The sequence below is a fragment of the Ursus arctos genome, unplaced genomic scaffold, assembly GCF_023065955.2.
Source record: "Ursus arctos isolate Adak ecotype North America unplaced genomic scaffold, UrsArc2.0 scaffold_34, whole genome shotgun sequence".
NCBI classification, from domain to species: Eukaryota; Metazoa; Chordata; class Mammalia; order Carnivora; family Ursidae; genus Ursus; species Ursus arctos.
Window position 1 is genome coordinate 9,816,656 of NW_026623030.1, and position 25,686 is coordinate 9,842,341.

The 25,686-nt window shown below is 45.6% G+C and overlaps 1 protein-coding gene across 3 annotated transcripts in view; it reads right to left on the reverse strand.

Moving 5' to 3' along the window:
- Nucleotides 1-25,686, reverse strand: part of TTC28 (tetratricopeptide repeat domain 28) — a 590,823-nt gene that overhangs the window by 93,083 nt on the left and 472,054 nt on the right. For all 3 annotated transcript variants that reach the window (XM_044379027.3, XM_057306077.1, XM_057306078.1), the window contains 6 exons: nt 17,412-18,753; nt 15,595-16,118; nt 11,922-12,031; nt 9,861-9,990; nt 7,470-7,688; nt 5,357-5,522 (listed from right to left, as the gene is read on the reverse strand). In XM_044379027.3, the coding sequence (XP_044234962.1) occupies nt 5,357-5,522; nt 7,470-7,688; nt 9,861-9,990; nt 11,922-12,031; nt 15,595-16,118; nt 17,412-18,753 (2,491 nt within the window). The remainder of the gene's footprint in view (nt 1-5,356; nt 5,523-7,469; nt 7,689-9,860; nt 9,991-11,921; nt 12,032-15,594; nt 16,119-17,411; nt 18,754-25,686) is intronic.

Below are 25,686 nucleotides of genomic sequence, written 5' to 3' on the forward strand. Positions count from 1 at the left end.
TGAACTTAGGATTTTGTTTTTCTATTTTTGTAAAAAATATCATCAGAATTTTGATAGGGATTACATTGAATCTATAGATTGCTTTGGGTAGTATGGACATTTTAACAATATTAGTTCTTCTAATCCATGAACATGGATGTCTTTCCATTTATTTGTCTCTTTTAATTTCTTTCAGCAATATTTTGCAGTTTTCAGTATATAAGTCTTTCACCTCTTGAGTTAAATTTATTCCTAAGTATTTCATTCTTTTTGATGCTATTATAAATGGGGTTGTTTACTTAATTTCCTTCTAACAATTATTCATTGTTAGTATACAGACATGAACTGATTTTTGAGTATTGATTTTGTATCCTAGAACTCTGCTAAATTTGTTCATTAGTTCTAATCTTTAGAGTTTTCTACATATAATATCATGTCACCTGTGAACGGACATAATTTTACTTCTTCCTTTGCAATTTGGAGGACTTTTATTTCTTTTTCTTGCCCAATTGCTGTGGTTAGGACTTCCAATACTATGTTGAATAGAAGTGACAAGAGAGGGTACCCTTGCCTTGTTCCTGATCTTAGAAGGAAAGCTTTCAGTTTTCATCAATGAGTAGGATATTAGTTGCAAGCTTTTCATACATGGTCTTTATTTATGTTGAGGTAATTTCCTTCTTTTCCTAGTTTGTTGAGTGTTGTCTTTTGGTTTTGTTTTTTATCATGAAAGGGTGTTTAAATTTTGTCAAATGTCTTTTCTGCATCTGTTGAGATCATCATGTAGTTTTTGTTCTTCATTCTGTTAATGTGGTACATATTACAGTGACTGTGATTGAGGAGGGAAACGGGGAAACTTAAGAGTTGGGATTTAGATATTTTAGACTAGAGATTCCTGGAAGATTTCCATGCAGAGATGTTTGGTGGGCAGCTGCACCTACGGGTTCGGAGGTTAAAGATGCCTGAGAAGGCAGCACAGGGTACATTTAGAGAAAGGAGAAGAAGGTATGGTAGCCGGAGCATGGTGTTCACCAAGAGACAAGATGGAAAATAAGCTCAGAATGCCTTCCGAGAGCTAGATCATGGTGCCAAGCTCTAAAACTTGGATTTTATTCTCTGTAAACTGATTCCTGTAAAAGGTTTCTTTTTTCCCCTTCGAATAATAGAGTTGCTTATTCATGGCTTTATTTCTAAATTAAAAAGTAATGTATGTCCATTGTGAAAAAACTGAAATAAGGAATGGTATAAAGAATAAAATACCAAGCATCTGTAATTCCACCATCCACCTATAATTACCACTAACGCTACAGCCTATTTCCTTCCAAGGATTTTTTTCTTACTTTTCATACCCATATTGTGTATATATTACAAAATTTAAATTACACTATATGTAATAATTCTATATCTTATTTTTTCCCTTACTATTTTGTCATAATTTCAGCTATGTGATTAAAAATTCTCTGTAAACATAATTTTAATTATGATATAATACTATATTGGATAGATAGAAAATAATTTGACATTCAATTACTGTGGACATTTAGGTTTTTAAAATTTTCTATAATGGGGCACCTGGGTGGCTCAGTCGGTTAAGAATCTGACCCTTGGGGCGCCTGGGTGGCGCAGTTGTTAAAAAGCGTCTGCCTTCGGCTCAGGGCGTGATCCCGTTCCGGGATCGAGTCCCACATCGGGCTCCTCCGCTGGGAGCCTGCTTCTTCCTCTCTCACTCCCCTGCTGTGTTCCCTCTCTCGCTGGCTGTCTCTGTGTCACATAAATAAATAAAATCTTAAAAAAAAAAAAAAAAGAATCTGACCCTTGATCTCAGCTCAGGTCATGATCTCAGGGTCGTGAGATCAAGCACTGCATTGGGCTCCACACTGAGCATAAAGCCTGCTTAAGATTCTCTGTCTCCTCTCCCTCTGCCCCTCCCCCATAAATAAATAAATAAATAAAATTTATTTTCTATAATATATAGACCTATTATAAATACTCCTATGAATACCTCTTTACTCCACTTCCAAAATGAGAATTTGGGGGTAAAAAGGCATGAATACTTTAAGATTTTTGTTATTACTAGCAAATTATTTTTAGAAAGTCTAGACCAATTTATATCCCTACTGTATGAGACTGCTCATTCACTGCATCTTTACTATTATTAAGCATTATGACTTTTAAAATATTTAAAAATTTTATAGATGTCATTGAAATTTTCATACTGTTTTCTTGAAACTGTGAGACAAAAACCCGAGTCTCATAAAACTCCATTCTAGTAAATTCAAACCATGCCACTGAAGTGTTCAATTTTGAGTTTAAGCTCACAAAATAAGAACAAATTTCTAATAAGACTAGTCCAAAGCAGCAGAAAAGACCTTATTTCTGGCAGTCTGAACTGGGTATTGAGGCTATCAAGGGCAGCCCAACCAAGTCATGCTAAGCATCAAGCCACCCGACATTCTAGAGACAGAACCCTAAGGACTCATCCTAACTTGTTAGCTTTCTGTATAGAGCAGAGAGGAAAAGATTAATGTGGGGAATTATGTAAGTTACAGTCTCTCCTCTCTCCCTTCCATTGATGAAGAGCTGAACTATAGCCCAAAAGTCATTGTTTTCAATTCAAAAGTCACCTGGAAGCAAAATCACTCAACCTCCAGGATCATAGAAAATAACTGCATAGGCACAAGTGTTTGGAGTTAAACATAGTGCCCGATCGGGGGTAGGGGCAGGCACTGGGAACAGTCAAAGGGTAGTCCCCTTCCTTCTTATGATGAATTTTAATATAGAACCATGAAAATTGGGATCAAGTAAAATCTATATTTTCACGCAGGCTGAGCCCTATCAGGGTTGGTTTGGACAGAGATGACCCAGGTGTGGTCACCGCCTCTGCACGTGCAGAAGTTTCAAATGGGAGGCGGTGCACGCTTGTGTCCCTTCATGATCTCATCTCAGAGCAAGCTCTGGACTGTGGTCTTACAAATTTGAAAATTGGATATTAATGTGCTCAAAAAGGCTTTGCCTCTTGAGAGCCCACGTTCATTAACCAAGCAGAGTTGTACAGACCAGAATGCCAGTTTCTTATGCACGTTCTCTATTCACAAGTAGACTTACGGGAGAAATCAAATGATAATCAGAAGGTTTGACGAGAATCACAGGACCTGAACAAGGGAAGGCAGGGGGACGACCTGAGAGGTCTTCTCCACATGGTTACTGAAGGCCTTTGTGCAACTGCTTGGGTGGCCTTCATCTCCTCTATTTCTCTTCATCCTTTGGAGCTCAGCTCCAATATCCCTTCCCCAAGGAAGCTTCCCCAACTGCTCCAGATAGGTTTCCCAGCCCCACTTACACATCTTGATCCACCCTGCATTTTCCTTTAAGCACTACAACAATTTTAATTAAAAGGTTTTTTATGCTCTGTTGTTTCCAGTCTTTCAGGTCCCTGGGAATAGGAGCCATGTCTGCCTTACTCACCACCTTACTCCTGATCTCTAGTGCACATAGTACATAGCAAGTGTTCCAATACTTGTGGAAGGGAGGGAAGGACGGAAGGATAAGAGAGCATGAGGACTGCAGGTCTACTGTGGGAACAGCCTTTCAATGGGACTTTGAGTCCCTTAGCCAAGATTCTCTTTCCCTTTGACAGTGTCAGAAATGAGCACTGCCCAAATCTGCCCTCCTCTCTCCCCTTCATTTTGTGTTTCTACTCCCGGCCAACCATCCTTTTAACACTAACTTTGTTGGGGTTTTGTTGTTTTTTTTTAAATAATTTTTTAATTTCTTTATCTGACAGAGAGAGAGAGTATAAGCACAGGGAACAGCAGAGGGAGAGGGAGAAGCAGGCTCCCCACCGAGCAGGGAGCCTGATGTGGGGCTCGATCCCAGGACCCCGAGATTACGACCTGAGCCAAAGGCAGATGTTTAACCGACGGAGCCACCCAGGTGCCCCATTAACACTTTGGATCGGCAATAACTCTGGTCAGGTTACAGTGGAATCAGGCTGGCAGTGCCATTCTGCTGCCGAAGAAGCTTTGTACACGCCTGGCCTAACCTATTTTATGGTCACGTATAATTACATTTCAGAGAACAGCCGTACTTCCGAGTTCTTGGGGTTACCACACCATCAAGCCCTGCTACCCAGGGTTAAGCAAAGGGATGCTCCAGGACGCTCCGCGGTCATAGAAGAAACAAGACAACGATGTGTGCATGTGGCTGAAGCCTGCTCATACTTCACACACACAGAAGCCGGAGATGACATTCTTACATGTTTCGGCTATTTTCTCAAATATGATATTAATTTTGATAATTAAAAACAGAACAAGCAGTGGCCTGGGAGTCTGGGTGAGATCTCTATTGTTGTGATCCTAGCTCTGACACGAACTTGGCTGTCAGCAGTCTTATTCCGTGCTGGCTTCTGTTAAATGAAGGAGTTCAGCTAGAAGACCCGAAAGCACCTTCCACTCTTGACATTACATTATCCAAGTTCATCTAAGAACTTGTCCCCAGCTTTATAAGCACCCCCAAAGATCAGCCCAGCTGCTGGCACTGACCAACACACACTCGGGAGTCTGGGATAAGCATCTCCAAAGAATTAGGGTGATATCTTAGGATTTCCATGATTGCTAGTGAAATCATTCAAGAGACAAGCAGATCTCCCTGGGACCTGACACCAAGCTAACCCAAGATTCTCTGACACACAGACCTTCTTGACACTTATTGAGCACAGGACGGAGGGCTGAGATGCCTGAAAATCTGGTGACCACCCAGCTCTGTGGCTCCCTCTTCTTTCTATTTTCTCCAGCAGCAGGGTGCTTGTGGAAATTATGTTCTGCATGTAAAATAGTCAATCGTGATAAAATGTCTCCGTAAGCATATAACGTTTACAATCTTTGTGAAAAGCGCTTCCCATCTCTATTCTCGATGCTGGGAGTTCAACTTTCCTGCACCTCAGCCCCACAATGCACAGATCCTGTCACTAGTGTTCAGTTACTCTCTCAAACGGCCGTAGTACAAACAAACCCATTATTAATTGGTTTATAACCCACCGCATCAGTTTTAATTAGCTGGTATGTTAAATTCAAAGTCATGTGTAGGTTTAAATGTCCTACAAACAAACCCTCCTTAGAAAATGCGCATCTCTGAGGAGACCTTTCCCTATCTGAAAGGAAATGACCAGAAAGAATAAAGACAGCCCATGAAGGGGTCGCCCTCCAGAGACACATATCTGTTTCTCCTGCAGCAACTGTGAACAGACTTCGCATAAAGTGCAAATTCCATAGATTTCTTCCATTTAGCTCAAATAGGATGTTTACAAAAGAAAGAGAGAAAAAAACCCCAATACCCCTGAGATTGTATCTGAAGATGGGACTGGGAACATTGTATTACTTGCCTTGAGTAGTAAGACTCTACCCCCAGGGACTCTCGCACACTGGCGATGTGCTGCTCGAGGGCCGAGCTGGTGGCTGTTGGAAGAGCCGCGCTGCTGCCGGCCTGGAAGTCACTGGAGTTTTCCGCCGCATTATCACCCAGGTAGTGTTCGTGAAACTTCAGAATTCCTGAAACCAGACGGGCACAGCCAACATTATGCAAGACCAGGGTGACGGGAGGTAGGGCTGGAGGCAGGGGCTAGCCCTCTTGGGCAAGCATGCCAACCAAACCATGTGAAGAAGTCCTGAAATCCGAGGTCTTGATAGGGCTTTCCGGCATTTGGTTAGTACTCATTTCTACAGCTTTCATCATCAGGTTTGGTGCTTGAAACCAGGGAATTCAAGATAAGGCTTTTGCTCTTAACACTAAATTCAGCAGCTCGTGGAATGATGACTCCTTCGTATGTATTTCCAAACAGATGCTTCTCAGAAGCACCAACTAGGGAAAGTTTTCTTTCCCGAATGGTGCATGAGCATGCCAAGGTGTATTTTCCCCAGAAACGGAAATCTTGAACAAAAATATAAATAGCCAAGTAGAAACTGTGTTACTCAAAGGCCTTTTATTTCACAAAAGCTAGTCAAAATAAATATGTCGTCGTACAAAGGCCAGATAAAAATATTTTAAACCATTTTTAAATAAGACTAACTGGTCAACCATCATTAATGGATTAAAGGAGCAAAAAAATTATGGCTGCATGAAACTGAAGCAATCCATAGTGGTTTTCTGGCAATAAACACAGGACATATTCTCAAATGGTAATGAGGTGTGTCAGCCCTGGAAAACGCTAGTCCTCTCCGATTGGATTAGAGCCCCAGTGAAAGCTTCAGAGTCTCATTAAGAGCAAAGAGGACGGGAAAGAGAAACAATGGGAGCCTCATTATACATGGCTCATTATTACAGGGATTTGGACATACCACCTGTCAAACCATGTCCCCCAAACATAACAATGACAGAGAGAAAGAGCCTGATAGCTCCATCATCAGCCATGTCCTCCTAGGCATCAGGGCCCCTCTGAGGGGCCGGCATACACAGGGATTCATGCCACTGCAGCTGACACTCACCAACCACCATGAACATCACAACTAAAACCTTCAGCACAGAAAGGTCAGAGGTAAGAATGTTCTTTATGGAAAGCCCGTAAAAAACATGAACTTGAGGGCAAAAGATTATAAAAAAGAATGCCAAGGCACCGAATGTACAGGCACGAGTGCTCAGAACGCAACGGGCATCTGAGAGTTGTCATCCAGCCATCATTTTTTTTTTTTTTTTAAATCAAAGGGACTGAAACACAATCAAGAAAATCTTGTCAATTCTCCCTGGCAGTTGAACTTTCTGAAATTGGCTTACAGATATTCAAGAAGCCCATTCTTCAAGATTCCCAATTATAAGATCCACTTCCCCAGTCAATAAACTCTAATTGGATCTGGTGTGTCTCCAACATGGTAAAGCCATCAGCATTTTATCATGCAAAAAATATGGCCCTAACAGCTAATTAGTGGTTCTGTATTTAGTGAAACAGTTACAGCCTGAACATTTAATGCTGATTTAATCAAAGGGGATTTTTACTTCGGAAATAGATTTACAACAGAACTGGTTAAAGTGGGTTCTGCTAAACTCGGAAATTTCAAGCATAAGACTTCATTTATATACTGTGATAAGAGCTGCCATTATCATTTTAGTCTCTCTAACTTTACCATGACAAAGGGTCACAATTATTAAATCATAGCTAGAAAGAACTCGTTAGGACTTACAGGCATTGCTTTATTAGCTAATGAACAACAGCTGTCTAAAAATAGGGCTGCTGGTGAAATTAATCCTCCTGTTCTTCATGTTCCTTGATAAATGCTTCCACATTCACCAGCGAGGAGCAGCGATTTCTTGGGGGAATGAGAAAGCTGGGCTGTCTTATTAATTGAATGCCCCACCACAGAATATCCGCCATGGCTGAGGTTTTGCTGAAAGCCGATATCAGCTCCTTAGTCTGATCTATGGTAATGCACCTCTTCTCCCTCTATTCATTAGACTCTCCCAGTCTAGTGTCTTAATTGCCCAGCTCCCATAGAAGGAGATCTTACCTGCCCCAGGAGCAAGCAGCCAGCTATACAGGTAGCCTGCGGCCAGGGAATAGTAAAGCACTAGTCCCCTCTGGCCATTAACCATCTCTAAGATCTGGTCAATAGTGACTGGGGAGTAGGGGTCGGAGTCCTGTTGTCCTGTTTGTCGTTCTACCAAAAGATCGGCAAACGCCCGCGTCCGTCCTCTTTCTGCCACAGCTAGGGCTTCATCATGATGGCCTAGGACACAAAAGCCACACAGTGAGGAATCCCTGGGGGAGTGTGTTTATCCACAGAGGGCTATCAGGTACAGAGATGCTGGGCAGAAACGTGTCTCTGCACTCCTCTGTGGGGCACAGTCTCTGTGCCAACCCCCTGCCTCAGATGATGGGAACAGCACCACTCTTATAACAGCACCCCACATTTTCAGATTCTCCCATCACCCTAAGCCATTGGGCTTTCCCCATCGACAGTGACACCCCCAAAGAACCAACTTTGTTCAGAGGATGGTCTTCAGCCCTGCCTGTTCTCTGATCCACATCCTGAGTTCCTCCCTGGCCTCCTGGCATCCGACCCCATTCACTTTAGCTATTTGGACCTAATGCTTTGCGTGCTGGTTACCCTCTCACTTCCCTGCTCAACTTTGATTCTGACTTGTCCTTGGCAGATAAGCCTACAGGACCTGGCTCTCTCTTCAATGCAGCCCCTCTACGCGTTGCACTGTCCAGCCCCACTAGCACACCCCCACCCCCGGCCCAAGTGATACCTCTGTGCCTTTACACCTGCCAGTCCCTCCGCTGAGTGTGTCCTATGCCCTTTCATTGACCTCGGCTCAAAAGGAGGGTCCTAACAGTGGCCTTGCCTATCTCAAAGGGCTACTGTAAAGGTTAACCGAGGTGCTGTATGTGAGGATGCCTGGATGGGTTATTCAAAGTACCACATATATAACAGGTGATGTTATTGTTAGAGCTGAGACCTCATTCCATTCCAGGCTCCCACACATTCGCTTCTCTTCTCTTCCAGTCCCCACGGGCAGAGGGTTTAAACCTCTGAAGTCTTTAGTTCTTTGAAACTGCTTCTCTCTTTCAAAGCTTTTCCTCAGTCTTTCAATCCAATTCCTGATCCCACTTTCCCTAAGAGACTAGTCTGTTATCTAGTTTAAAAGCTAAATGCACACACATGAGGGCACCAAAAGTATAAAGCAACATACTTTCAAGTAAGGATTGTTTAGAGTATTGAGAAGGAATACAATGCAGAGGATTTGCTTGCATCATAAATATAGATATGGAAGATTTGCTCGAGCTAGGGTCCAAAGAGAGAGCAGGCAGAGGCAGGAGACCAGATTTTGCAGCTCCAACAGCACTTCGAGGATGCCTAGCTTCCTGCAGCTCCAGAATCAGTAGAAAGTGGGGATTTACATGTGTGTATGCAAATGTCTTCTTTACCCTATTAAGTTATTAACTGGAACAGCAGGAATGATTTCTGTGCACATTGGAAAATCGGCCCCGAAGTGTTAGGCAGACTTAACACTGTGATTATAATAGATAATAAATTGTAATCTCAGGCAATGAGCACATTTAATAGATACATTTTTCAAGGGGGAAGTCTGGGCATTCAGATACACACAGCAAAGGACAGGCTATTACTGACAAGGCCTCAACACCCAACTTCAAAGACATTGTTAGTTCTGGTGAGGACCTCTTCCACCCGAGCTCTGGGTTGGGGGAAATGGTCTGCAGAACTGGACCGGCCTGACAAGAGGCAGAGGCCAGGGCAGCTGGAAGAGGGTGACAGACAGTGGAGGCCCCGGTGAGGGTAATGCATGCTGCCCCAGCATGATGCCACACACAGGACTGGGAGAGTTATCACTGACTAGTCACAGCCCAGAAAGCAGACCCAGAGAGTAAAAACATTTACTAGACAGCAAACAGAAAACATATGTGGCAAAGGAAAGCGGGAAGAGGCCAGGCATCTTCTCAGGTACTCTCCCCAGGTGTCAATGGTGGGAGGGAACCTGAGGGGGACAGCTGGCTCAAGCATCTCTAGCCCCAGGACACTTTCTCTGGCTCCTGGGTCTGCCTGCCAAAACACTTTGTTTTCACAGCACCTGAGTTTCTTTTACCCTAAGCATCAGTCACATCGTGCTGGACTCACTGACTTCTTTCACCAGGCTAAATGCTTCTGGAGTCGGGAGCCAGGCCTTCTTGACTTTCATTCCCAGGGCTGGCACACAGCACGTGGTACGTGCTCTATAAATATTTGCTGAATTAACGAACACAAGTTCGATGACTGGATTGCAGTTGTGGCTTCACGGCCTGTTGTAACAACGAATCAGTTTTTGCCCCAGCAACCCCAGAACGACTCAGACACGCGGGCGCGCTCGCAAGAAATGGGAACCCCGGCCGTTCTCACCCAGGCTGACGAGCACCCGCTGCAAGGCCTGGTAGGATGAAGTCTGCAGGTCAAAGAGGGAGAGTCTGTAGTCTGTGCTCAGCTGCGCCTCATGTCGGATTGTTTCAAACAAGGCCGATGCCCTGTAGAGCTGCAAGGAGGGGACAAAGAATGTCATTCATTCCCCAGAAACCGCTGTCCAGCTGTTCACTGACCAGAGACAACTTCTGCACCCACTTGGTGCCCCAATCTAAAAACAGTTTTCTAAGAGGTTTGAAAGGATCAATCTTTATTTCCAGGTAGGTCCTTGTGGACCGGAAGAGGCATCGTATCAGATCACACCCAGGAAATCACACTTTATGTGCTCACTTAGAGGGATCTAAAACACAGAGGTTATGGACTTCTAGTCTGCAAGTTGCAAGGAAAAAAAACAGCTATTAATCCAACCAAGTGCTGATTTTGATGAACACAAACAAAAAGCCTCTCCCTTTGTCATCAAGCAACCATAATTTACCTCCCCCCCACCCCAGCCCCAGGGCCAGAGTGAGAGCGGGCACAGAGCAGGCAGGCTGGAAATGGACAAGGCTGGCGGGCTGGTGGTGGGGGGGAAGGAGGTGCAGACAACTACCCTTTCAGGAGGAGGTCAGCTTTTTGCAGGCAGTTTAGCCTAATCAAACACTGCCCTCCGCCACAGAGACCAGGGGCAGGTCTTCCCAGGACAAGCTCTCCCGAAGCCACACCTGCTCATAGGGACACCGACAGGACCAGATGCTCGACATCCCTACAGAGACACTGTCCTGCTGCTCCATAAGACTTTTTTCTAATATTCATATGTAGGAAATAATATCCAATTTTAAGTTCATGCAAATTTAAAAAATAGAATTCCAAGACTAAGAGACTTTTAGATTTAGTATCCCCAACTCTACCACTAATTCATCCTGTGACCTTGGGCAAGACTTGGAGCCTCGGTTCCTTCTCTTCTATAAAGGGGATGGTTATCATTCTACCTCACAGAGTTATTCGAGGAATAAAATCAGTGAGTGACAGTACTTGAAAACTGCAAATCGCTATAGTAATATAAATTTTAATTTTTTAAACAAGGAACTAAAGAATTCTTTAAACTGCCTTTAATAGTTTAAAAAGGAGAGTAAAAGGGTGCCTGGGTGGCTCAGTCATTAAGCATCTGCCTTCGGCTCAGGGCGTGATCCCGGCATTCTGGGATCAAGCCCCACATCGGGCTCCTCCGCTGGAAGCCTGCTTCTTCCTCTCCCACTCCCCCTGCCTGTGTTCCCTCTCTTGCTGGCTGTCTCTCTCTATGTCAAATAAATAAAATAAAAATCTTAAATAAATAAATAAATAAAAAGGAGAGTAAAATACCATCACATTCCAGGAGGCCATGACACAAGTTCAGTCACATCACCTCCTCAATTCCTGTGAGTACCTCTGATAGGAGCCTTGATTCACCTGTCCTTGTGCCCCTGGGCCTAGCACAATGCCTCAGCAGTCATTACTCACACACTGCCTAAGCAGTTGAGTGTGTGATTTTGGATGACGTCATCTCACAACTCCTTCAGCTTGACAGAGGAACCCCAACTCTAGGATCTTCCCAGTCTCCAGAGCCAGCATGAGAGTGGGCGTCTCTTCAACTATTTGTGCATATGCAGACACATGAACTCTGTGCGTGTGTCTGTGTGTGTATGGGTGCGTGTATGTGTATGGGTGTGTGGGTGTGTGAGAGAGAGGGAAATATCTACCGATATGTCTAGAAACCTATGAAGACATTAAATCCAATCATGAATTCTTGAATTACTTCTGTCATAAAATGTATGTAATTTCATATTAAGATTTAATGAGGAATGGTAGCACATAACACAAGAATTCCAAAGAAATCACTGAAAAATCTATCATACAAGTGAGCAAGAATCTTGACTATGGTTCAACACTTCTGTTGATCCTGTACGTCAACCCAAGTGTAGAGGTTAGCACCTTCTAGCGAATGTCGTCAATACTAGGACAGTAATCCCAAGGCCTTCCATGCTTCTGGAAAAAAAATCCACTTGGGACAGGGGTTCTCCTGCTCACCTGGTGTTGGGCCTCCTCCAGATTCCCACTAGCCCAAAGGGAGAGGCCAAGACCATGGCGAATTTTGGCTTCATCTTCTCTTCGGCCCAGTTGCTCAGCTAACCTTAAGCCTAAAATCAGATAGAGAAATTCTAAGGACACACAGAAGACAGACAATCCCCCACCCCTGCCAAGGAGTCCTGGAGGGTAATTCTGCCTCAGGTGTATACAAAGAATGTTAACAACACAGCTAAATAAAAGGCAGGACAAGAGTAGAATCAGTCAAGGCAGAGTAAGCATTCTCTTCAAATTCTGTGTTAGTGGCGACCTTTCTAAGACATTCCAAGATGCCCCAGCAAGAGCTTAGGGATGGCTATCAGCAGGAAACAGGTTTGCAGGGCAGGCAGAAACACTGAAATGAATGGAACCTAACCTGGCTGCCCTCCCAGCTGTGAAATCCCTAGCTTTGCAAATGAAAACTCCTGGCCTATAAATTTATCTAACCGAATTCTTTGGCGGGCAAAAGCTTTTCCCCACAGTTCGAGTCAAGTACAGAAGCCAAGCTAATACTCTTTCCTATCTCACGTACATAGCAGCCAATCAGTGTTTATGGGAGACACATCTGATGTTCTCCCAAAAGCAGAAGGCTCACACCGTCAGACCCTGCCTTCTGTTACTGATGCCACTGATGCATTTCATGTCCAATCTGTTTTTCCTTTAAGGCTGAGACTTTGATATGCCTCGGCAGGGTTATAGAACAAGTACTATTATGAGTTGAAAGCCTTAAATGAGACTGTCCTCATTCTAATGGCCTTCAGACAGACACCTGCAGTTTGGGTCACTTACCTACAGCAAGCATCTGGCTTTCGGGACACCAGCAGCCTCCAGGGCTTTGGGGGAGTGATATCTGAGGGCAACCATTTATTGTACTGGTCATTAAGCAGTACTCAGCATCACTTTGTCCCCATGGTCTGGCTCTCTGTACACAGGAGTTAGCTTGTGCAGAAGAGCGCAGGAAGGCTCCCACGCTACAGCTACACGCACAAAGGAACGACTTCCTTTTTAAAATCTAATTTAGAGTGGATGGGAGCCTGCCTCTGAGCATGCTGGGTCCATGCAATTTGTGACTTCGGAAAAGGAACTGAGTCAGTTGAGAGGATAATAAAAGTGACATTCAGGTTCACGCTCATAAAATATTATGCATTTCACAATGCACTTAACTCAGAAAACTTAGAAATACCATTTTAAGTTTAAATCATGTCACTGGGTAACAAAAATAATACTTGCAAATTACTCACATGTTACAATACATCATAGAATGGGAACACAAGTGGAAGAAGATGGTTCTTGGATGAAAACCAGGAGAATACTGGTGGTTTTAACCTTCGACACACTAACCATATTCATTCTTCAAGGCAGCTATCCCTGCTAGATCTGGGTCCATGAGTTGGAAGTAAAATCCACTGAGGTCGCCCCCCCCCCCCAGAAGGTAAGTTCTGTGCGAGCAGGGACTGTGTTCCCTGCTGGATCCCCAGCACATAGGACACACTCCAGCCCATAGTCAGAGGTTCTCCAATGAAGAGCTAAAAGCCACCAGGCAGACAGACATGGTATCTGTCCTGCCTTTTCCTATCTGCTTCTGCCTCCTAGGAATCTAACCCACCCACCCAGCATCCCTGAAGCATGGCTTCCCAGGAACTGGTTGCATGTAACTCCATGTAGGTCACTAAATGGGTCCAGGCTTCTTCATTTGCAAAAAGAGAAAAAGCTGGGTGAGACCAGTGGCTTTGACCAGGGTTGTCTACACCTGGAGAGTTTATACAAAAATCTCAGACTAGGCCCCACCTATGAGGTTCTAGTGCCCTGGAGCAGGGTGATGCTGACTCCCAGTCCCCTCTGAAAGCCAGGAGGGGGGGGCCACCAAGGTGGTTTCCAGCTGAACTGTTTCTTCAGTGCAAGAGGCTGCAGACCCGACTCGGGGCCTTTCCAGGTGCCCGCACCTGTAACAGCTCATGAGCAGAGGCATCTAATCCGACCCATGAGGCACACCAGGCTCTCTGGTGGAGCACATCCACGGAAGAGACACCATGAGATGCCACGATGAGAATTCAGATCTCTGCGAGACTTAAAATTACAAGAAACAATAAAAATGAAATTGAGAGTTTTCCATAAATACAGAATTATGTTACAACGTCTCAGGCAAAGCAGCTGCTTTATGGAAACAATATTTCAGGAAGTACAAAAGAACACAGCTGAAAGGTTGTCATATGCTGGGTCTGAATTTAATAGTTTTCACAAATTCGACTGAAAATCGCCCCCAGTCTGTTAGAATTTTACCACAGTCAAGTTTCAGGAAACCCAAAGCCAACTCTCATATTTAATGCATGGAGGCAGAGCGCCCATGGAGTGGGAGCCAAGTAAGGTCTGGGAAGTGGCTCCCAGCCTCTCAGTAACCTCTCAGCCTGCAGGCCAGAGCAATCCCTGGTCTGTACAAAGGATGACAGCAAGCCATCAGCTCCTGGCCGATTCTACCCTTTGCTTCCTGCTTCCCTCCCTCCTGGCTCCCCAGCTGGGGCTCAGGAGTAATGGGGGATATATTATTGTTCCAACCCTGCTCTGTGCTTAGAAACCACTCCACACAGGGTCTCGTGTGGTTCCTGGGGTTGGAAAACTTGGGCTGGACCACAAACTGACCACATGGTCAGGACCAAGCCACTGTACTCTCTGAGCCTCAGGTCATTTGGCCGCAAACGGGAATAGAGATACACCTCTGATGGTTACTGTGAGAATGAAATCCGATTAAATAAACTCTATGTGCAAAGACCCTTGGAAGCTGGAAATGGGAGTTTTTGCTTGGAAATCAGCAACTATTTCCTTTTACTAGTGAGCCAAGAACATCCTATCTGCCGTCCTTCCCCCCCAGGATGGGAGGATGCCATGTGCCCCTGTGTTTCCAGAAGCATAAAGCGGTGGAGGATTAACACACTGCTGTGGGACTTCTGCTTCCTGAGGAAGGAAGCGTCCAAGGACTGGCTCAGGTGGCTGCACGGAACCTGACAGCAGAGGACAGGAGCTGGGGAGGGGGGCGGGGGTAGGAGGGGAGGGGAGACGGAGAAAGGGGAGGCAGCCGCAGTCACTTTCTGGGCCTGTCTGGAAGAAGACGGCCATAGCACCAGCTCAAACACCGTGGACAAGAAGCACTGGGAAGGAAGCCTGGTGGACGGCTTGAGCGCCCCTCAGACGGGGTTAAATCTCAGCTGCAGCCTCAAAAGGGACTTCTTCAGAGTTTTGTTATAGTTTAGATATTTTCAGGAAGGACACTGGGGCTTGGGACAGATGGGCGTTTTCCTCTGATTCAGGCCCTTAAATTTTATGCAACTAAATCTTACTTGATTCCTCTCATGTGGGAATGTGCCGTTCGCTCTGAAGAGCAAGGAGGGTATCAGCTCCCTGGGCAGCTGGCTGCCAGCGTTACACAACCCGGGTAACCCACTCGGGATGAGGGAACGCCTTTGTGCTATTAAGGAACACCCAGCGGGGGCACCACGGTTTTGGAGTTGAACTGCTGCTGTGGCCTCTGAGCACCTCACTCCAAGCAGAGGTGGCCACTCCAACTGTGCATCCTTCCTTCCGAGTAGACTCTGAACTCGATCTCAGAGTCTACTGAGAGACCACCCCAGACCTTTTCACTTACCTTCCTGTAAGTACATGACTGCCTGGGAATAGTTCTGCAAGGCATGATGGGTCCTTCCGAGGCTACTATAGGACACTGTCTTGGCCACCAAGTCATTCATCTGTGCAGCGAGGCTCAAGTGCTGTTCTTGATAGACCACAGCCCTCTCAAAGGTGCCCAGGGATTCATATGTCAGGCCCAGGTTCCCGTAGGCTCGGCCCTGGCATGTGGGGTTGTTGGTTTCCTCTGCTATCTGCAGATCGAGCTGGTGGTACTGCAGGGCTGTATCATATTCCCCCATCTGCTGGTAAACGCCACCTAGGCCACAGGCCGCATCACTTTCCAGAGCTCGGTCTTTCATCTCTCTGGCAATGTTCAGCTGGCGTTCGAGGCAGGAAATGGCTTGTTCGTAATTCCCTAATTGGCTGTGCAGACTTCCTAGCTCTCCATAGGCCTGGGCTTTATTAAAGGCCTCCCCGAGCTCATGGGCGACCACGAGCCTCTTTTCAAAGCACACAAGGGCTTGCTGCAAGCTCCCCATTGCCCTGTGGGGATGTAGACAGAAAAGCAATGATATTATTTTGTGCAGGTGCAGACATGCTAAAGCCCCCGAGAAAATGAAAAGCATTTGTCACTGTCACTTACTATAGAAGCTCTTAACTCCTCTTCTAGCTAAAATCTATCATGTGCCCTTAGAGTGAGATGCAGGGGAATTTCATAATCTGGAAAGCAATTCAAAAGTCATCCCTTAGTGACCTTCCCAAGAGCTTGAGATTCAATGGGATATACACCCCAGAGGAAACATAAAATATATTAATAGGCACAATGATAGCAAGTGAACTGTTTGGTTCTTCGGGCCTCCCAATTTCCACTACCGCTTAGACTATGTTTTTGAAATCACTTTACAATGGCTATAAATCTTTCACCCTGAGCTTCTCAGAGCACTCTGTGGGTGATGATTTAGTTTGACCCTTGCCCTTCCTCCACTCCAGGAGCCCTAATCCCTTGCTGATCTGGAAGGGCCGTAAATTCTGCAGACACAGACACCTTCTTGGGTTCCCCACATTCAGAAGGAAAGCATCACGTTGGCCAACAGTGTGTCTTTTTGTGCTGCGCAGAGATGACATGATAAGACTGGGAAGAGCATGGATTTTGGCGGCAGACCAAGTCAGTTGTGTGGGGCACATGAATTCCTCTCCCTGAGCCTCTGTTTCTGGATGACAGTAAATCCTACATCCCACAGCAGATCATAATAAGTGTAGAGTAATACAGGATTGCCATAAATATTAAGCAAGATATCTCTGCAAGGTGCCTAGCTAGCATGATGATGACAGTATATATTTATTCACTCCTGCCATCTTCAGGTGGCTTTCCCTAAAAGCAACAAAACGGGAGTCCGCGTAATTGGTGGGTATAGGTGTTGCATTAACAAACACATTCATATAATATGATGAGAGACATTCAGAAAATATCAGTTGAATTGATACATTCACCTTTCCCGTTCCCATTACCCCTTTTATCTTGCTCATTATGAGGCAGTCAAAAAAGCACTGCATTTGGGGTCAGACAGCCCTGTGTTTGACTCTCAGCTGTCCTGAATCTTTAAGCTGCGTAACCTTGGACAGCGACCTAACACCTCTGGGCTTTAGTTTCTTCCTCCATAACATATGGGTAATAATATCCCCACTAAATTCACAAAATCATTGGGGGAGCCAAATAAGATACGTATGAAAATGCTTTATAGGTAACAAGCCGCTGTGCAGACCCTAAGTTGCCATCACTGCCACAAATGCTCTTTGTGCACGTGATCGACCACATCTGTCCTCTGTCGTCTTTACCTGTGTCCATTTCCTAGGCCCCGGTAAGCCTTGGCTTGGTCTTGCATGCGATTCAGACTCTGGGCAACAGATAAATACTGTTCATAGTACTTGATAGCTTCCTCATAGTCACCCAGGGCCTCGTAGCAATCCCCCAGATTGCCGTAGGCCCGGCCCCTGTCGAGCACGGACTCATTTCCACTTAGCTGCTGCAACATGGCCAACTGCTGCTCGAAGTAGCCGATGGCCTCTTCCATCACATTCATGTTCATCTTTGTGATCCCCATGTTGCCGTAGACCTGGGCTTCCAGACTGGGGTCCTTCAGCTTCTGCCCCAGGTCCAGCTGCTCTTCATAACACTTGAATGCCATTGTATATTTCCCAAGGGCCATGTAGACCGCGGCCAGATGCCCGTGAGCTCTGCACTCCCCCGGCAAGTCGCTCAGCTCCTGATAGACCTCCAGTTCCTGTGTGTGATAACCCAGGGCCTTGTCATATTTCTGGATCATCCGGTATGCTGTGCCCAGGGCTGCATAGGCACTGGCTTCTAGTCTTCTGTCCTTGACGTGGTGAGCTAAGCCCAGCTGCTGCTCATAGAATTTTATTGCACCATTTATATCTTTTTTACAGATGAATATATCACCCAGATTCCCCAGGGCTCGAAATTTAGCCTGGGAATTATTCAGCGACTGGGCTAGGGACAGTAGGTACTTCTGACACTCTTCAGCTTTGCTGAAGTTCAGCAGAGCCTTGAATGCTAGGCCCAAGTTACAGTAAGCTTTTGCCTGGCTCAATTTGTCATGGAGGTCTTTGGCCAGTGCTAGATCCTGCTCATAGTACTTCACCGCCTCCTGGTAGTTTCCGAGGCAGTAATGGGCATAGCCGAGATTGTGGCAGACCTTCCCTTCTCCTTCCATGTCTTGAAGGTCAGGAGCGAGCCGGAGGTACTGTTCATAATAGGGGGCGGCCTGGACATACTCTCCCCGAGAGCAGTGGAAGTTGCCCAGGTTGCTGAGAGCCCGGGCCTCGCTCTGGATGTCACGAAGCTCCCGAGCAATGTTCAGGTGGTTCTGATAATGTTGCAGGGCCCGGTCATGGGCCCCCAGGGCCTGGTAAGCCACGGCCAGGTTCCCATGTGTGGATGCCTGTGAGGCACGGTCATTCACTTCCATGGAGATCTGCAGCTCCTGCCGGTGGTATTTGACAGCCTGGTCATACATGCCCAGAGCATTGTAGGCGTTGCCCATATTCCCATAGGCACGGCCCTGGGCAGCATAGTCACTCAGCTCCTGGGCGATGCACAGGTGGGTCTTGTGGAGTTTCAGAGCCGTATCATAATCACCTTTCATCTGGTGTATGATTCCTAAGAAAGAGAATAAAGGAACAGAAAAAGGTTAGAATTACTGATGAGCAGTTTCGGGGAAAAAATGTAATTTGCAACTCAATTTATACTCAAACCCAATCCAGATGAATTAGAGAATTTAAAATAACAGAAGGTAGAATTAAATATTTATCAGCGCTCCAGAGGGGAGATAACTTTCTAAGCTTTGAAGCAACAGAAAAAAAAAAAACACAGACAGATTTGATTACAAAATTAGGAAGTTTTATACTCAAATATATATCTAAAGTTAAAAGACAAACCCAATACTGGAAAATACGTGACACATCTATCACAAAATCCAATAGCTACCGTGTTTTCCAAGATTTCCAAGATTTCACTTGGTCTGATTTTTTTTTTTTAATTTAAAATCAAACCCCCAGTTTACTGAAATCGGCAAAAAACAGTTAAGTGTGAGCAGACAACTCACATCCAAGAAATACAAAGAGTAACCACAGGGGAAAATGCTAATTTCTTTTAATATTCAAAGAAACACAAAATAAAGCAACCCCGAAGTACCATTTTACTTCAACTAAATTAGCAAACAAAGAATTTAAACAGCAACCCTATACTGATGAGGTTGCCCTGAAACTGGTAAGCACATCAGCTGCTGGACATGGACAGGAACGGCCCGTGGAGAAGCAGGATGGCAGGAACCACAAACGCGGTCCTGCTCAGACCCGGCAATCCTACTCATGGGCATATATTCTAAGGAAGCCATCAGACAAATGCAAAAGCTATTCCGCACAGCGATCTTCACTGCAGCGTTACAGATTCGTGGGAAACCAGAAACATCTTAAAAGGCAAACACCGGGGGACTGTAGAGGTACATTCTGGTATATCAACTCAATAGAGGATTATGCAGTCATTAAAAGATAATTACGAAGTCTGTGTAGAAAAATGGGAGGAAAGGGTTCTTACAATAATAAGCAGAAAAAAGCAGAAAACAGTGCTGCATGCTCCCCGTGACAACAACTAGGGAAATAAATGTGTGCACATGGACAAGACCTTGCGGGGATTATGCAAAAACAGCAACTGCTGCCTTGTGAGGTGATGGGATTTGAATGATTTTTTTCTTCCAAAACTTCTTGGAATCCTGCTTTACGGCTTTTACAGTCAATAATAAGAGCACTTTCAACAACCTTCATAAGCTATGCTCTAGCAGCTAAGCTGTTGTTTCTACAAGCAGTTCGAAATGAGATATATCATCGGTATAAAAAAGAGAAAGTAGTTCCAGATAAGGGACATCATCAGAGTAACTTGGGAGGCACCTTTGAGGAGGACCTGGTTCACCCCAGTGGGGGCTGGGTTGGGGGCACTGGAGAAGATGGACGGAATCTAGTTCGCAAACAGGTTCCTCCTTGCCCTTGGATTTGAACATACTTTTCCATGAATCAACGCGTGAGCTTTGCAGTGGGGACCAAAACCCACAAGAGTACAAAAAGCAAAAACACCAAGCTGGGTTCTTGTTAAAAGTCTGAACTAAAAATAGACACGCTGAGAAAGCAGGCTGTCAAAATCCAGCCCCACGATTTGCCTCTCTCTGCGACACTTCCACGCACTCCCTCACTTCCTCCGCGCTGGCCCAGGATTTACTGCGTGCAGAGGCTTGTGGCGGGCAGCAGGGACAGACAGAAAACGAGATGCAAGTCTGCCCTGAGGGAGCGCGCCGGGTTGTGAGGGAGCCGCTGGTGGAACGCATAATGTCAGCACACATCATAAACGCTGAAGCGACGGGGGCAGAAAGGGGCGTGTGAGGGCTGCTCTTCTGTCCCCGTGTCCTCCCCTGCCGGGGGTGGAGGTCTGCCCCATCACAGGACTTGCGTCTACCTCTGGGCCCAGACAGCTGTCTGATGTTAACTCGACTCGGGGTACTGGATACATCATCTAGCCTCTCTGAGCTTTTCATAGTTCGTCTATAAAGTGAGGAAAAGAATCCTCTCGATGCCAGTCTCAGAGGGCAGTAGTGAGGATCAAATGAAATCACATATGTGCCAGTGCACTATAAAGCATAGGCTGGAATTCAAATATTCGTCACTGACATTACTCTAGGCTTCCAGGGAAGGGAATTCTCAAGGCGGCAGAGATGACACAAACGATGGCAATTATTCTGGGTATTTTCTTAGAGGAGTACAGTATTTCATGATTTAAAGTAAGTAAATCATGGTCCTCTATACAATGGAATTACAGTGTCATTAAAAACGGTGAAGCAGGAAAAAAAAAGTGAGTCTGCCCTAGAACAAATGATTTAATTTAAAAAAGTGGAGAAGTGGAAGATGATACATTGACATGGAAAAAATTACAATATATTAATGGAATATATGGTCACAAAACAGAACATTGTCATAAAAACATTAATGGGTGTATATACATGTAAGTTTACATTTATATGTCTACATACAGCGTACAATTTATTTAAATGTTAACAGTAGTAATCTTGGGGGGTGGAACTGCAGGTTTTTTCATTTTGCTTCTCTGTATTTTAAGTGGGGTTTTTTCTATAACGAATGCATAGCACTTAGTTTAAAAATTACTGAAAGGATTTTTAAAACTCTGATGCAACAAGCAAAGTAATATTCCTGGGGATTGGGTCTGTTCACTCCCCTCGGTTGGAGACGTCACCGGTATCCTTGCTGGAAGGACGGGGTTTTTCAGAACCTGTCTCAAGGTGAGAAACTCTAAGCTACCCGAGGGACAATAATTAGCATCACCTAGAATCCCAATAGTGGTGAAAAATTATTAGTGACAAATGTTTCAGTTCTAAAGATGTGAATTTGGCCTGTATCCCTTAACTGCCTTTATGTAAAGAGAAAATTTTTAGATTTCAAATTTCCGGGAATCCTTCAAGGAAATGAATCATTTGCTCCCTCTGTCTTCACTTTCTGCATTTCTAAAATGAGAGGGAAAATATCTGCCCAGACAAGAGTCTGCAGTTAGGAACAGAGTCAGAGCTTGGGGCCAGGGGGTGGAGTTGGGGGGCAGCAGCAGGAGTGCCCACATCTCCCTCTGAGCACTTTCTCCCACAGCAATGCCTTTGTATTGATTTTTTTTCCCCCTCACAGCTTTTAGATTTCTTTGCAAGGTTTTTTTTTTTTTTTTTTTTTTAAGATTTTACTTATTTATTTGACAGAGAGAGACAGCCAGCGAGAGGGAACACAAGCAGGGGGAGTGGGAGAGGAAGAAGCAGGCTCCCAGAGGAGGAGCCTGATGCGGGGCTCAATCCCAGAACCCCAGGATCACGCCCTGAGCCGAAGGCAGACGCTTAACTACTGAGCCACCCAGGCACCCCTGCAAGGGTTTTTTTAAGCCAATATGATCATTAGTTGGTTTCCAGGATGATGTTAAAAAGAAACAAGCAGTGTGAGCCCTTCAGAGAAGGCACTGGAGGAAGGTCAGGTAAGTTTTCTTGCTCCCTGCCACCAAGGACACAGGTCTCTCTTGCTAGCCCCCCACCCTTCCCACTTGTACACCATCCTAGAGGAGACTGGCTAAGTATCCGGAAGGCACACTATCATGAAAAAGCACAGAACTTAAAGTCAGCAGTTTTGTTTCACAAGTCTGGCTCCCACCTCGTTCAGCTGGGTACCTTTGAGATAGTCACTTTATGTCTCTGAGGCTTTCTTTCTTTCCTTTTTCGTTTTTTTTTTTTAGAGAGAGAGAGAGTGCACACAGGGGAGCAGGGGGTGTAGGGGGAGGGGAGGGGCAGAGGCAGAGGGAGGGAGAATCTGAAGCAGATTCCACATCCAGCACGGATGCGGGGCTCAATCTCACAACCTTGAGATCATGAACTGAGCTGAAATCAAGAGTCAGCCACTTAACCAAATGAACCACCCAGGTGCCCCTCCTTTTCTTTTCTAACCGACAACTTTTTGGTGTTTTTCTTTTCTTATTAAGGTCAGGTTATACCATCTCAAAGAAAAGGCATGAGAAATATACTGGTGTGGATCAATAAGCTTTGTAACCTACAGCATGCTATTTGAACATGATACAGGCAGTATTTAGAGAGTGACAGAAAGGAAAAGGAATTCCATGTTTCCTCTCATGGCCTCAAGAGTCTGGCCTAGTTAATAGGGAGCAGTTGGGATGATAATGGCTACCCAGGGTTCAATGAGTTGTGAAAGAAACTGCCTGCTGGTGATGGCAAAATGGTCTGACCCCCAGCCAGCTTGCCCATGCACATCCCTTCCTTCTCCCCTTCCTCCTCATCTGACACTTCCGAGGCTCTATAAAGGATCAGGAAGAATCTCAAAAACAAAGACTTCCGGACACAGGCAAGGGTAGGAGGCGACGGGCCTGGCTGAGACGGGGATTTTTTTTATCCGCCCTGTGTCTCTACTGTCCCAGCCTCTGCCAGCCTGGAGAATTCTGAACAGAACATTACACACTCTTGGCAGCCGTTCTCTTTGTGGAGGCAACATAAAAGCGGCCCCGAGAACTGCCAGCAGAGTGACTGCACATGCTGAGGAGATAATCTGCAGATCCTCCTTCCCTTTCGAGACCACAGCTTGATTTTCCAGGGCCGTCACTCAGATGAAGACTTACAGAGAGCCTGTCAGCAGGGGTGTGCTAGGTGACAACGTGCTGCAGGGAGGGGGATTAAATGAAGATTAGTGGGGCAGAAGATCCTCACAAAGCCGAGTTCCCACAAGGGCGTGTGGAGAAAGGACACACGGATATGGATTCATACATCACCACGGTGGGCCTCCGCCTGGGGGACAGGAATGGTTACTGCCTGGGAACAGTAACACCTACTTTATGTGCCGTCGTGAGGGCTCAGGAGATCATGCTTGTGAGGAGCCAGCACAAGTGCCCGGGACATGGTAAATGCTCGATACACTATGCTTTTTATTTTTAACCATCACCCGCAAGACCAAGGGAGGTGCGAACAGGATGCGCCAAGCAGACTTTCTACTGAAATGAGAACACTCAGTGTTTCAGCAGGGACTTCTGGCTGCCTTTCCTCTTGTGAATTCTCTGAAAGGGGGCCTCAGGGTATGTCCGCAAATAGTGGACATTTACTGAAAATATTATTGCTCTGATCGCGAACAGTCCGTGATCCAAATGGGGCTTTAAGAGCTCATCTGTTCTTTCCTGCTGCTCTCCAACAGGTTGGCTTCTGCCACACCCTAACCAAAGCCCCAGCCATTCTCAGGAGACATGAGCTGTGGGAGCTGAAAGAGGCCCTGCTATAGGTCCACTCTATAAATGACGTGGCCCATGCCCAGTGAGAGGAAGTGAGGTCACGTCAGAGCTGAGGGAGGTACTCTTGACCCTCAGCTCTACCAGCCCATCTGCTTCCAAGATAAGCAGGAGGCATAAAGGAACGTTCTTATTAGTCTCCTAGGTAGGACATGGGACAGCAGCTGTGCTAAAAGTTCTCCTCTGTTAGAAATACACCCAGAGGGGTGTCTGGGTGGCTTAGTCCATTGAGCATCTGCTGTCAGCTCAGGTCATGATCCTGGAGTCCTGGGATTGAGCCCCATGTCAGGCTCCCTGCTCAGCCGGGAACTTTCTTCTCCCTCTGCCTGGGGATCCCGCTGCTTGTGCTCTCTCTCTTTCTTTCTCGCTCTATCTCAAATAAATAAATAAAATCTTTTTAAAAAAGAAAGAAATATACCTAGAAGTATTTACAGATGAAACAACATGGTGTCTATGGTTTGCTTTAAAAACCACGCTAGCGGGGGGTGGGGGGGAAGTAAGCATGTATGGGTGGGTGGGTGTGGGTGTGTTTATGAAAATAGATGAAACAAGATTAGCAAAGTTTTTTTTTAAGCAAAATGTTGATAACTCAGTTATGACCATGTGGGGGTTCATTATACTATTCCGTGTGTGTGTGTGTAAAACATTCCATAATAGAAAATTAAATCAAATAATCGAGATATGCAGAGAGATCTGTACGGCACATTCTTCTGTAGTTCCTTTTGGGTCAGGAAACTTCCTCATAGCTAAGTCCTGAAGCGGATATTTAAGTTCATTGGTCTGTCTGTGGGACATCAGGAGAGAAAGAAATCAGCGGTCACCAGCATGGGTAGGTACACCAGCCTCCACGTCCTTCTTCAGGCTGGGAGGACTGACAGCAACACAGAGCCTTGTCCCATTGCGTTGATTTCTTTATAGGCACAATATTTAATTTTACCTTTAATGTCAAAGGCTCTTAAAGGATAGGATGATATTTTGTCAATCCAACAGGCGGGGCTGGAGTGGGTAGTGAAAACAGCTGAAAAGCATGCTCCACAGAAACAGCACTAAATATTCACAGCTGGTCCTCCCAATCCTCCTCCTCACCAGGGGGAGTGGCCCCGGTTTCTTCGGGGCACCCATTATTCCAGCTCTTTAGGTTCCCCAGGTCCTCTCCCTCTCAAGTTGCCATGTAGAGTTTTTCCACATTGTCCCTAAAATACCCCAAGGCTTGGAGTGGGGAGGAGGAGACAGGCCTGCTGAGTCAACAGATGGCTGGGATCGAAGGCATGAGAGCAAAGTGCTCTGTGTTAGAAATACAACCAACTGGACGTTTTATCTCCTTTTCAGGTTACTATTTATGAGCCTAGGGACAAGCTCATTATTTTTGCCAGTGGAGGACGGCAAAGGTACAGAAATTTTTAAATGCAGATAATTCCAAAATTACTTCTCATGTGATCTCGGCTACACGCATCTTCCTGGTAGGTAAGCTTTTCCTGAAAACCGGTGCCTGGCCCCCTCTACTTGTTAATCTCATACACACTTCAAAACAATCCTGTGAGATCACTACTGCGGTCTCAGAGACCCAGAAGGTTCAAGAACTCACTCAGGGCCATACAGCTCCAGGTAGCAGAACAGATACTGGACCCTAGGTTCTTCTGACTCAGGAATCTGTGCTCTTTCACCCATTTCCCTTCTGGAATGAACCTGGAATGCCTTCTAGTGAAAGGTGGTCATGAT